The sequence below is a fragment of the Corvus cornix genome, chromosome 5, assembly GCF_000738735.6.
Source record: "Corvus cornix cornix isolate S_Up_H32 chromosome 5, ASM73873v5, whole genome shotgun sequence".
NCBI classification, from domain to species: Eukaryota; Metazoa; Chordata; class Aves; order Passeriformes; family Corvidae; genus Corvus; species Corvus cornix.
The window spans coordinates 45,015,646-45,028,497 of record NC_046335.1 but is presented as its reverse complement, the minus strand read 5'-3'; the positions used below and the strand labels follow the sequence as shown (position 1 = coordinate 45,028,497).

The following is a 12,852-nucleotide window of genomic DNA, read 5'->3' as shown; positions in this document are numbered from 1 at the left end:
AGAAACTATTTTGCGTAAAACCTGGCATAAACAAAATCAATCCCAGACCCCATTAATCAAGATTTTCAGTGAAGCAGCGTGGAGAGTTCAGTCCACTGAGCTCTTTTTCTTTTAATTAGTTTTTGATTTCAAGACTTAGAAACTCCTTTCTTGAGGCAGGACTTAACTGTACAAAAACCGTACCTGGGGAATGGCTATCCAACTGCTATTAAAAGTCACCTTTCACAAGCAATTTTGTAGCTTCTGTAGCATGCTCCAGTATCTTCAGAGCACGTTCCTCTCTGCATTGTGTCTGCATTCTCTTCCCCATCAATGAAAGCCACAAAGCCTAACCTGATCTAGTTTCTTCAGTGTGTCCTGTCTCCCCTGGGTAAGAAAAACTGAACTTCAGCTTCTCATAAAAGTGTTTGCTGATTGGTCTGTTGTTTTACTATTTTTTTTTTATCTCACAGCCTTCCCAGCTCCTCTTCTTGATGAGAAGAACAAGCTTCATATGTTTTCTAACCCACTTAAACCTTTTTTATGTACTTTCTGTGGACCCTTTCCAGCTTGCTGCTGCTAAACCAGATGTCCTTTAAACTTGCATAATTTATTTACATAACCCATGTCCAGATGTATTTGTGGCTAAAGCCGTGTCACTTCTTGCAGGTACATTGATGGATGAACCAGCCTTGCTTTTACCGTAGCCTGATAGCAAATAGATCATTGAGATCCTGTCTGTCTTCTGGTATTCTGCAGTGATACTCAAGACAATACCTAGCATATATAAACAGAACCTTTACCAAATACATTTTATAATAGGGGATACTAGTGTGGATTGGATTACTGCACACTGGTGTATGCCTGGTGCGACCATATAAATAATTTAAAATATAGACTGGTGAAGAGGAAAGTTTACAAAAATTGCCTGCTGTACACAATGTGTGTAAATGTATGGTGTTCTTAGTGGTCTCATCCTGAATTTCAGACCTTGATTCTAAATAAAATCAGATAAAATGGAAATGAATCCTCCTTATTTGTTAACCAGAACTCCTCATGGTTTGGAAAGCAAAATTCCTATCAAATGGATTGAACAGGAGGGTTAGAGGGGTGGGATGTAATTTGGAGAAGGAGTGTATTTTCCTCTTCACGTAGTGCTATAAACCAGCTGTCACTGACATGATCAGCTCACAGAGAGGAGAAGTCTTAGCCATGTCAGGAATGAAAAGCTGAGTGCATCACTGAGCCTTTTGTTGGAGTATCTTCAAGTGCTTTACTCAAGCAGGAGTGGCTTCACTGCAGCCCTTTGAGGTAATTAATAGCAGAAGGAAGGGTATGTTTGTAGCAGGAGGAATGATTTTTACAAGTTGTTGGGCCAAGGTTCCTGCTCAAGTTCTTTGCTAAGGGAGAAGAAATGCGTGGGAGTGAAACCAAGGAGTCCTGACTTTTTTTAGTCTTGTGCCCTAAAACTGCTATCACCTACCTCTGTGTTGGAACAAGAATATTCTGTAATTTAGTTATTACACTGGGAATTCACTTCATTTTCAATAATGTGTTTTGAGGATGGTAGCCACAGCCCTCTATTCTTCAGAGGGCTCTACCTGGCAAGCTGAAACTCAGGTTGAGTATGTGCAGTTAGTACTGGAAGATCAACATTCAATCTTGTCTTCTGATACTGTTGGTTTCCCAGCACAGGAAGGACATTGACCTGTTGGAGAGTCCAGAGGAGGGCACCATGATTAGTGGGGTGGAGAACCTCTCCTACAAGGAGAAGCAGTGAGAGTTGGGGTTGTTCAATGTGGAGAAAAGAAGGCATTGAGTTGACCTAGTTGTACCTGAAGGGGCCTACAAGCAAGATGGAGAGAGACTTTTTTTCGAGAACATGTAGTGACAGGACAAAAAGGAATGGCTTCTAACTGAGAGTGGGTTTAGATTCAATATTAAGCAGACATTTCTTTGCTGTGAGAGTGGTGGGGCACTGGAACAGGTTGCCCAGAGAAGCTGTAGGTACTCCATCCCTGGATGTGTTCAAGGCCAGGTTGGCTTTGAGTGACCTACTCAAAGGTCTCCATGCCCATGACAGGGGGAATTGGACCTTAAAGATCATTTTAAGGTCCCTTCCAACCCAAACCGTTATGTGATTCTATGACATTAAAGGTGTAAGCCTCCATGTGCTCCAGAGAGTTAGGGCTGGACAAGAGGTATCACTTTGTGTTGTAGAGGTGGTTTCTCCAATTAATTTATGGCTGTTAGGACCCTACTTACACAGTCTTGTTCCTGCGTAGGAGCTATTTTTAAGTGTTCAGAGCTGATGCATGCTTGCTCCATATCCTGCCTCAGAGTTTCCATAACATGGTGCAGCCTTGGGTGCAAACGTTTTGACATGTTTGTTTTTTACCATCTTGCATGCCTGTGGTAGGGGTGTGGGGGGGTTTTTTGCTCTTTGGTAATAAATGTTTTCGTGGTTTGGGACATTGACTGCTGCAAGAATTATGCTATTCTCTCTGTCCAGCCATACAGATGGCTTAGCCGCAGAGGTCTCCATTGCAATTGTCCTGTTAAGGATTGAAATAATATTTAAAATATAAGTTGGTGCACATGCTGTAATTTTGGATGGCTATTTTCGCTTGTATGCTTATTAAAATGAGATCCTCATTTTATGTTGTGTGCCAGCTTCCCAAGATCCTCAGTCACTTGTCTTAAAAGCACAGTTAACTAGGCTAAAGTTCATGGAAAGGTTTAACTGGTTTAAGAACTGGTAAGTTAGGCTTTTCTCCTGTGCTGTACATAGGATTTGTGTTTGTTCTGTGCTTCTGGTGCTTTCAAGGGTAGAAATCATGCACGTGCCTCAGTATTCTCATGTCTTTCTATTTTGGCTTTAAGGGGAAGGACACAAAATGTAGGCATGTCAACAAATATGAAGCAGTAGTATAAATATAACTTTTTAAAATTCTTGCTCTACTTGTCTTAGAACTGTTGCAGCTTTGCAAAAAACCATCAACTGATGACAAATGTGCTGTTGATTATTATTCATGATCATCTTAGTCTAAATATGTAAGTTGAGCCCTGTCAAACTGGTTTTTAGGAAGCTATTACTGAAACTAACAGCAAAGACCATATAGTGCACTATTTAGTTGTTTGTTTCATGTCACTTTGCTGGGGCTAATGGGTACCCCTGAAGCACTTACTAAAATTCAAATGCTCTAAATGTGATTGGTACAATTAAAACAAAGGAAGTTAACAACTGAATTCAGAAACTGATACTGTTTATGGTGGTCAACCAAATGAATTATACAAAAGTGTACAAATCCTCCCGTCTTAAGTTATGTCTGCACAAAACAACTTCCCTGATTCAGGTAAAATAATTAAAATTTAGTAATTAGCCACCAACAAGGAATGAGCATTTAAAGGATCAAAGGCAAAGCTGGAAATTGAACCCTTGCTTGATTCCTACCCTGCCTGATCAGAAATGTTTCCTTTTCTGCTGTTAATAGACTGATGAGAAGCTCTGTTTTCACACAGTTGTACAAATAGGTCTCTGTGTAGATAGCTCACTACATTGTCAGGTCAAGGGTGTGTTTTCCAGTTAGCAGAAAACCACAGGAAAATTGGTGGGTTTTTGCACAGAAATAATATGTCTTTCTAGAATGAAGTGGTTTTGATCAAGTACTGCACGATCCAAGTAAGATTGTAGAATTGCTGCAAGAAGAAATTCTGTAACTTTGTATAGTTCAGGCTGTTATCTGTTTAGAGTTTATTTGAAAATTTGTGAGATTTCAGGTTCTTTTTTTGTTTTGTCCAAAGACTGTGAGCTGCAGCTATGTACAGACGTTTTAAATACTGCCTATTATGGAAAAATATGAACTGTTCTAATTTTACTGAAAAAGAATACTTTTTTTTTTTGTGACTACATTAAAATGTCATTTCAATTGGGTGGTAATAGACTGGATATAAACAGTTTATCCTCCACATTCAGCATTCATCCTTTCACTGTTTATTCTTCTATTTTTTCAAAATAGAAACTAGTGTTTCCTTTTTCAAGCAATTTGCAGTTGTCAAGAGTATTGCTGATCAAAATAGAGCGTAACACTGAGTGTTTGTTTGAGTCTCTTAATCTTCAAACCATGGAATAACTTCTCAAGCAAGGGATATTTCCTCCTGTGAAACAAATAAGCTCATTTGAAAGTTAATGGTAGTCAGTTACTGCTGGTTTTTTTTGGGTCTCCCCCACCCCTCTCCTCAGAAACTCCTGTTAACTGGCCTTCCAGTTTACCTTGTCAAGACTTGTGCAGTAAAGAATTAAATGCATCAAGGATAAGCATGTTCTGTGGACCATCAAGCCCAGTTCAGGACTGAGAAGACAGCATGATTTGGAAGGAGATGGGTCTTCATGTTCTTGGGAATGAAGTTTTGATTCTATTTTCACGTGGGATTCAAAATAAACTTGCACCATGTATGGGTGGGATGACCTTGTACCTCTAGCATGGTTTATTGATAGCACAGCAAATCAAACTTTTGGTCAATGCCATTTGTTTTGATGCTTTTTGAGCTTTGATTCTCATTCTAATGCCTTAAAAACCCTGTTGGTTGTCATTGTGTAGAGTATGAATGTATCTTTTGAATTGCTAAACTGTTTAGTTTAGTAATTTTATGAAACTAAATGCTTTGCATCTATCTTTCTAGAAACACATTTCCTGTCTTGGTTGCCTCTTTCAGATTTACTGCTTGCTAACTGAGAGTGTTGAAAATTTGAAAAGTTCTGTGAACTTTTCTTGGGACATCTTGGAAGTTGTATTTAGTGGAAGCTGTAGAGTTACCAGAACTAACTTTGCCTGCTCGTGAGCCATCACATTCTGATCTGAAGTTATAAATACAAGATGGTGGAAGCAGAGTACTTAATTGCTTTACTGACTTTTGCTTTACTTCTTTTATTTATATGACAGACACGAGGTTTCTTCAGCAGCATTCCAGGCAAGAATTAGTGTAGAGAAGCAGTTCTTTTGATCACTGTTTTTTGTTAGAGTTTTTTTCTTTTCCTTGTTTGTTTGTTTGTTTTTCCAACCAGTATTGCTCTAAAAGGGCTCTGTAACCATTTTTTAAAAAAATTTGGAATCAAAAAATAGGCTGGTGGGGAGGAGCAGAGAAGTGAACACAGTTTTCAGAATCAGAGTTCTGCCTTCTCTTTTTGCCTTTTTCTAAAGGAAGTGGAATACTTCCTCGTTCTTAAAGGGGATAAAGCCTGGCCATCTTCAATCATCAATCAGTTTGCAGTGAAGTTCTAACACAGTTGCAAGCAGGGCAATGTGATTTCCCTGCTGGGTGCTCATGGCCAGCACAATGCGGCTGCACTTCAATCAGGATGACTCTGAGGCACAGAAGTGACAGAGAACACGGTGGTTAATGTGTTATCTGCATGCTGCTGCCCTACTGTGTACATCAGTGGGGAAGAAATCCGTTGAAAGGGATGGGGAGCTGGGATAATGTTGATACTGATCGGATTAGACATTTTTCATGTCTGATCTTTAGTTAAGAAGCTGTTGAGTTCCTCTGCTGTTGATGGGACTTGATATTTCAAGTTCATTTTTCCTTTGTAGTAGCATTATTAATGCCTTCAGCATGGAAATGTCTTGATGAAAATACATCTATTCATGTTGCTCTAAACATGTTTTTTGGACAATATTTTTTAAAAATTTCTACATAGGCTTTTTACAGCTTTATTCTTTGACTGGATGTGGGGCTGGTTTTATGAGGCAGTGTGCATAACTTGAGGAGGTCTTTGCCCGAAATTTGTGACTTAGAGCCTGCTAACATGAAACTTCCCAAGTGTTCAAATGGTTTGATGCAGTGCCACTTAAAACAGACGTGGCTATGGGGAGCCAATGAGTTGCAGAGAAGAAAACAAGCACTTTGGTATTCTAGACATTTTTTTGTCTGTTTGCAATAACTAACCTGTCGGGCTTTCCTGATACTATTCCTAGTGTTTTTGAAGATGACTGAGAGGAGGACTTGGCAAGCTAGGAAATGAAATAGGAGGGATGCTGAAACTTTGTTTCTTTGAAAGTAATTCTCCTCAAGCTGTATAAACTTTCTTGAGTTAAATATTATAGAGAACAAAGATACTATATTTTCAGTGAAACATTAATGATAACAATTGCTTCTCTTTGCTCTCCAAGACCCTCACTAAAATAACCAGGTGATGTAAATTTTCCTCATTACATCAGCATACTATTCCTTCAAAAAGGAAAATAAAGCAATCTCTTTCCTGACTTGGGGGGAAAAAAAAGACCGTGGAGAATAACAATAAAAACTCCGAATTTTTATGCATATTTTTGAGGTCATCTGAAGTTGAATTGTATATTCTGACTGAGGTTTTTGGCCTGCATGTAAACATGTTAGCAGTTGTCAAGGATGTGCAGTGGCACACACTCTTCAGTAAGAGTGTGCCCACAGCCAGAATTCACGAGAAAGGCAATAGCATCTGACAGGGCTGCCAGCATTGCAGACCTGCAGTTCAGACACTCTGTAAACTGTCTTCTTTTTTAAAAAACTGCAGGAGGAATTGAATCTGAAAGACAATATCAAGAAGCAACTCTTACATGTTGCATACAGTAACATGAATTTAAAACTAAAGGTGTTTATATGGCAGGCTGGAAGCCACAGGAGATGTAATATATGCTGCTCTATTCTGTGTGTTGTTCCTTGAGTTGAGTGGCAAATGATTGGACCTTTGCTGACTGTACATTGGAGGCAGCACGTCAGGGGAAATGATTGCACATGAAGCTGGAAGTCATAGAACTACAGCAGCTACTGCTTGAGTTAGAAAAATTGGGTAGATTGGGGAAGCTGGGAAACCTTTGTCTTTTGGCTCTGGCTGCCTCTTTCAGCTAACATCAATCTCCACAAACTTCCACAATCTACATCATGTCTGCCTTCAAACTCTGTCTTGAATTTCTCTTTTGCTATTGTGTGGGAGAGAAGACAGTAGTTCTGAAACTCTGTCACAAGTGTTTGCTGTTTGGGAGGGTGCTTGGTAGGAGCATTTCAGGGTGTTGTATCTGGTGCTACTAGCCTGCTACTAAAAGGCATCAGGGCTTGCTTTCTGTGTGTTGTTACTAACTCAACTGGTTGAACCCAGCTTTTAAACCATGAAGACTTTAATTTGTTCTAATTTGTCTGTTGTTAGAACAACAGGCAGAAGGTGTTGTTGAAAGTGTTATTGAAAGGTCTTGGTTTGAACTCTTAACTATGTGGAAGATGCTATTCATATTCCATAGACAAAGAATTGGTCCTGCTCTTCCATCTCTCTTTTACACCTCTGTCTGACATAGGGAAGGAAGAGATTTTTGGACACTGCGCATTTTTCTCCTATGTGACACTTCTTCGGTACTCCCTGCCCTGCTGGTCTGGGAAAAGAAATCCTCCTGTGCCACCCACATACATGGTCAGCTCTTTAACATCTGTAGATGCCTGTAATGCTAACATGTTTTCATTTTTTTCTCCTGTAGCGTCTCCCTTTCTGCTCTTTGCCAACCGGCGGGATGTCCGGCTCGTGGACGCTGGAGGCACGAAGCTGGAGTCCACTGTGGTGGTCAGTGGTTTAGAGGATGCTGCTGCGGTTGACTTCCAGTATTCACAAGGCATCGTTTTCTGGACAGATGTGAGTGAAGAAGCCATCAAGCAAACTTACATTAACCAAACTGGGAATGTGGTGCAGAATGTCATCATTTCTGGTCTGGTTTCCCCGGATGGCCTGGCATGTGATTGGATTGGGAAAAAACTTTATTGGACGGATTCAGAAACCAATAGGATAGAAGTAGCTAATCTCAATGGAACATCTAGAAAAGTCCTCTTCTGGCAAGACCTTGATCAGCCCAGGGCAATAGCTTTGGATCCGGCTCACGGGTAAATATTAATTTGGCTTAAATGGACATGGTGGTGATTTACGTTGAGATTTTAGTTCTGAAAAGAAAAAGAACACATAGCCTTTTGTTTCATTTTACATTTTCCCGAGGTACTTTTCTAAAGATCTGTAACTGAACATATGTTTGAGCTTAAATATTTTGTGGCAAGAAATGGCAGCCCAGACCTTGAGCCAAAAAGAACAATACAGCTGTTCTTAGGTGCCAAGCCAAATATTCAACCAGTATAATTACCTGGCTTATCCCATTGCACTTTGGAAAAGTAATTAATTTTCCAAGCATTTTATTATTATTATTATTATGATTTTCTCAATTATCTTGTCTGGTAAGTTAACTTTGCTTTTATATGTGATGTCTAATGTAGACAGCAACATATGCAAATCTGCATGCGTTGAAACAGGAATTCTCACTTGCTATGCTGTGGTAAACAAAATCAGGATATTTTTAAGTGATGATGTTGAATAATAATGTTTGTGCCAGCAAGGAAAAGAATCCAGGTGAAACTGTGGGTTCTCAGTGGTGTAAGGTGACATGTTAGGAAGTAATAAGAGTACAGGCTGAATGTGTCACTTCTAGTGCTCTTGAAAATGCTTGCATATGTGTATGGTTCCTCCCTCCCTCTTCAGTCCTCCCCACTGTTTCATGTGTGCTGTTTGCTCTCTCTGTGCACAAGCAGTGCTGGTGTTGTGTCCTTTGGGCCTGGCATTCATTGCAGTGATGACTAAATATATTCTGTGTTAGATGGACCCCTGTGAAAATGAGGAAAGAGAACTGAGGTGCATTTCTCTTGTGTGCACAGATCCACTGTGCCACTGATGTGCCATTTTCACACTTTCTCAGAGATCACTTTACCTTCCTCTAGGGTATATTTGGGTAGGTTTCTCACCTGTAGGAAAATGTCATTGACTGATATTTTCACTGAGTCTGACCTCTTTGTAAAGTGATGCTGAGTTAATGCAAGAGCTTAGTATAAACCATAAAAATAAAGTGTTTGGTGGCTTATCCTGCTCTGAGAAATGGACAGTTTCTTGAGAAACTACCTGTTTCAGGTGTATGAGAAGCAGAAATGGAAACTAAGCAACAGAGGGCAACTTAAGATCACAGTGTGAGCACCTTCCATGCCACAGACTGGAACTTTGTCCAGTTATTTTTGCAGTGTTTCCTGCATAAGGCTTCCCAGATGAACATGAGGAGTTACAGGTACATTTATGATTAATACATAAAGGGTGTACAAATGCTAAATGAAACTGTGTGTACCCAAAGAAACAAAACCCTCCGTTTTATTGACATACCAAATGCTGCAGCTGCCTGTACCCTTCAGGTAATGTTTGGAAAGGTACAGCCATTACCAATAAAAGGGGAAGTGGAGTGACTTTGGGCCAAAGGACTTTTCCAGAGGCATCCTTATCCTCTTAATCCTGCCTTCCCTACAGATGCCTTTAGGTGAAAGGAATTCTTCCCACAGCAAATTGTTGTGTAGAGGTGTTTTAAATAAGTTAACAGGTATGCTGTTATATCCTGACAGCAAGTAATCTATGCAGAATTAATTAATGTTGGTTAATTAGATGTAGAGAGAATATGATGTTAAATTGAGTATTTCACGGTGAGATGGATTACAGAGAGTAGTATGGCACTTTGCATGAAATGCCAATGCCACTGACTTCTCCTAAGTGGATGCAGTTCCTTGCCTTTTGACTGTTTCTTTAAGTGTTGAATCAAAGACAGGGTTGCCCAAATAACTAATATATTAAACTTAAAAGAAAATTTAAAGAATCAGGCATCACATATATTTGTGGAATAAAACATTCAGGTTTGCTTTTACAACCCCTTCATTTCACCTGGTAGTTCTGAAATATTTCCTGGGTGCATCTGTGAAATAGTGATCATGACATTTGATTTTGGCACAGCAGGCTCTGGGGTTGAGCTCCCATAGAACCAGTTGTTCCTTGTTCCAGGTATTCTCAGGGGAAGAAAAGTGGGGGACAGTAGGAGAAAAGAACCACTTAATACCTTTCTATTTGCCTTTTTTTAAATAAGTTTTTAAAATCAGGTGGCTAATATAGTTACTACAGCTATCAGAAGGGTAAGAATTTGTGCTAAAATTAGATTAGATCAGAGCACCTAAGTAAGTTTATGGGGATCTGGATCATGAGATCTGATGAGTCTCATACTAGGATTCTTAAAACTGGTTGAGGCAATCTGTCAGTGGCTAGTCATTTGCTTTCAGTTTGGAAGAATTCCCATAGATGTGATTTTGTCCTTTTAGCAGCTTCTACTAGAGAAGTGTGGGTGGGAAGCTTGGAAAACGAGGAAGAAAACTTCATTAATCAGCTTCAGTTTCCAGAAGCAAAATGGGACAAATAAGCAGTTTGCAAATGCTTAGCTGATACTATTAGTACCCAAACATGGGTTTGTCTAGAATGCTCCAAGTCAAGCATATCTAATTTCCTTCTGTTGAGGAAATAACATGTCGCTGTGCCGAATGGTGACACCTTCTCTCGTCTTTCAGCTTTAGTAAGGCTGTTCTGCAGGTGCGGATGGAGGACTTTGTGTGGTGGTGTTTGCAGTGGGGTGTTATGCCCAGAGTGGTGTTTGCTTAATGAGTAGGTTTTATTCCATTTTGAGTGCAATTCTTCAAGACATACACTAATTTGAGAGAATAGAGAGCATATTGAGTATACAGTGATCATCTGTCAGGAACATCAGAAGTGTAATGACCAAGCCTTAGGACATGGGCTAGTTGATGTCTGGAGTTTCCTTTTGAAGCCTGTTTTTCTGTGATTTCCAGCTGACATTCAGGAGTATGATTTTTCAGATGTTCTGATGGGCTTCCTAAGCAGTAAGTCAGATGATGGTGGTTTAGTGACATTTTTAAAGAGAGCCTCATCTTTTGCACACTCAGCCTATCTTCCTTCTTCAGTCTCAAGGTTATGACTCAAAAAGAGAGATCCCTCTCCCCAAATGATCATTCAGTGCATTCCTAAAATTTCACTTTTCTAAGGCAAGCTGTGAGACAATTAAAGCTTATCTGTGGGTCTCTCTTCTTCCCAGAGCTAGTGAAAATCATTAATTGTACAGGGTCTTCTGATGCTCTGAAAGAGTATCCTAATTAACAGGAGTCAGCTTGATATGTAACATCATTCTTTCCCATACACACTAAGACTTTTTTGCTGTACCCACTGTATATTCTAGGAATTAAATGAAGCAGAATATGTGATAATCCAATTATTCTTCCCTGAAATGAAGAATAAACTAAGAAGACAGAGGAGTGTACAAAATATTTTTCTGTAAATTTGCTGATGCTTTGTTTTGAACATTTAGATCCCAGTCCTGCTGTGGGTCATGTGAAGCTTAATTTATATAGTGGTGGACATTAGGCTAAAATTCTTGGTATTGTTTCAGAGAACATTAGCATTTATATACGTTCTTGATAGGTAGATGGCTTATGGGGGATTCAATAGTGTTGGTGTTATTAACTTTGAATTTGCAGCCTTTGTGTACGTATTTCCATGTTTTCAGGATAGTGACTTCTAACAAAACTGAATTTTTTGTATGTAAAGATTTTACTTGAGCCCAGATAAAAGAGGTAGCTCAAATTCCCTGCAATGCAGAAAACTTAAGTATCATGGACATTGTCTGAAGAAGGAGGAATGTATTTGAAAAACAAGTTTTTATCACATGTCATGGCAAGCAAACTTCAGTTTCCTGAAAAGAAATTTTCAGAAGAATGCATGAATGAGTAGCCAAAACAAATGAGTTAATTCTCAGTCCTGTAGGGAAAGTCTTAGATCTGAACACCCTAGAATGTGTGTTGACAAGGGTCATTAGGTCTACAACATAAGTAACACAGGGCTCTGGTTCTGAGCATCTGTAGCATATCCATAATCCTCATATCTGATTTTCACTAAGTGCTTAAGTTCACATTATTAAAGTCTACAATGTATTAGGGATATTGACTTTGGTTAATATAAATCTTCAGTTTGTTCCTACTTGTGTGATGGCTGCTGTGTTACCTTCTGGAGTGAGCTTACTGTCCAAGTTCAGGCAGTATTTTCTATAGCTTGGCTTGTTCAGCAGACAATAATGCTTGAGAAATTTCTGCCCTCTCCATTTGCTGAAGCACAAAGAGGTAAATGAGACATCTGTGAAATGTCTGTGAAATGATTATTTCAAGGAAAGATAAAAATTGCTTACCTTAATAAAAGTTGTGCTGTCTTTTGGGTTTTTTGGTGCGGGTATAACTGCAGTCATCACTTGGTGTGGTCACTGAGGTTGTTGAATTTGCCATACCCGAGCTGGCCTGCTAACTCCGGTGGGGTCTGTAGAAATGGTGCTTGTGAAAGAGGATAAGGACCTTTGAGCTGGTTTGACTGACTGAAGGAAAGCTGTAAACCTCTCTCTACACTCCCTCCCTCATTCTAGTTCTTGAAAATGGCGTGGTGTGGGTCTGTTGGGCAGAGGCAGTGCCAGTACCAGTGGACCACCACAGAAGCTGACTTCGTTTATGGAGCAATCTTCCCCTTTTGGAATTGCAAAGGCTTCAGGGGAAGGAAATAAGATACAAATTAGAATACAGCAATAATAAAAAAATTATGGAGTACTAAAAATAAATCATCTGTTTTGGCATTCCTCAGAATGGCTATTAGTTTAGAGATTAAAACAAGTCTAATCATGTTGTCAACAGCATTAAGGGAGTGTGTGCCATAGCCCGGCTTAGCCATTGCCTCAGGTTGCTTATGGTAAATCAGCCAAAATCTGCAAGCAGTGGTTGTCATTCACCTAAAGTATATTTGGCACTGAAGAAAGGATTAGATGACAAATGCCCCAAATGGGATATTAAAAAATGGATATAGAAGGAACAGCTATCACAATTAGAAAGCTTTCAGTTTAGAGTCTAAAATTAAAAGCCTCAGACATGCTTAGTTGTTAATCCAGTGTTTCCTCAGCATCAAAG

General features: G+C 39.4%; 1 protein-coding gene across 2 annotated transcripts in view; it reads left to right on the top strand.

Moving 5' to 3' along the window:
• Nucleotides 1–12,852, top strand: part of LRP5 (LDL receptor related protein 5) — a 135,688-nt gene that overhangs the window by 24,710 nt on the left and 98,126 nt on the right. Inside the window, exon 2 of one of the 2 annotated variants that reach the window (XM_039552259.1) lies at nucleotides 7,485–7,881. In XM_039552259.1, the coding sequence (XP_039408193.1) occupies nucleotides 7,485–7,881 (397 nt within the window). Of the gene's footprint in view, nucleotides 1–7,484; nucleotides 7,882–12,852 lie in introns of those variants that run through there. The other variant, XM_010404838.4, reaches the window with a different exon arrangement.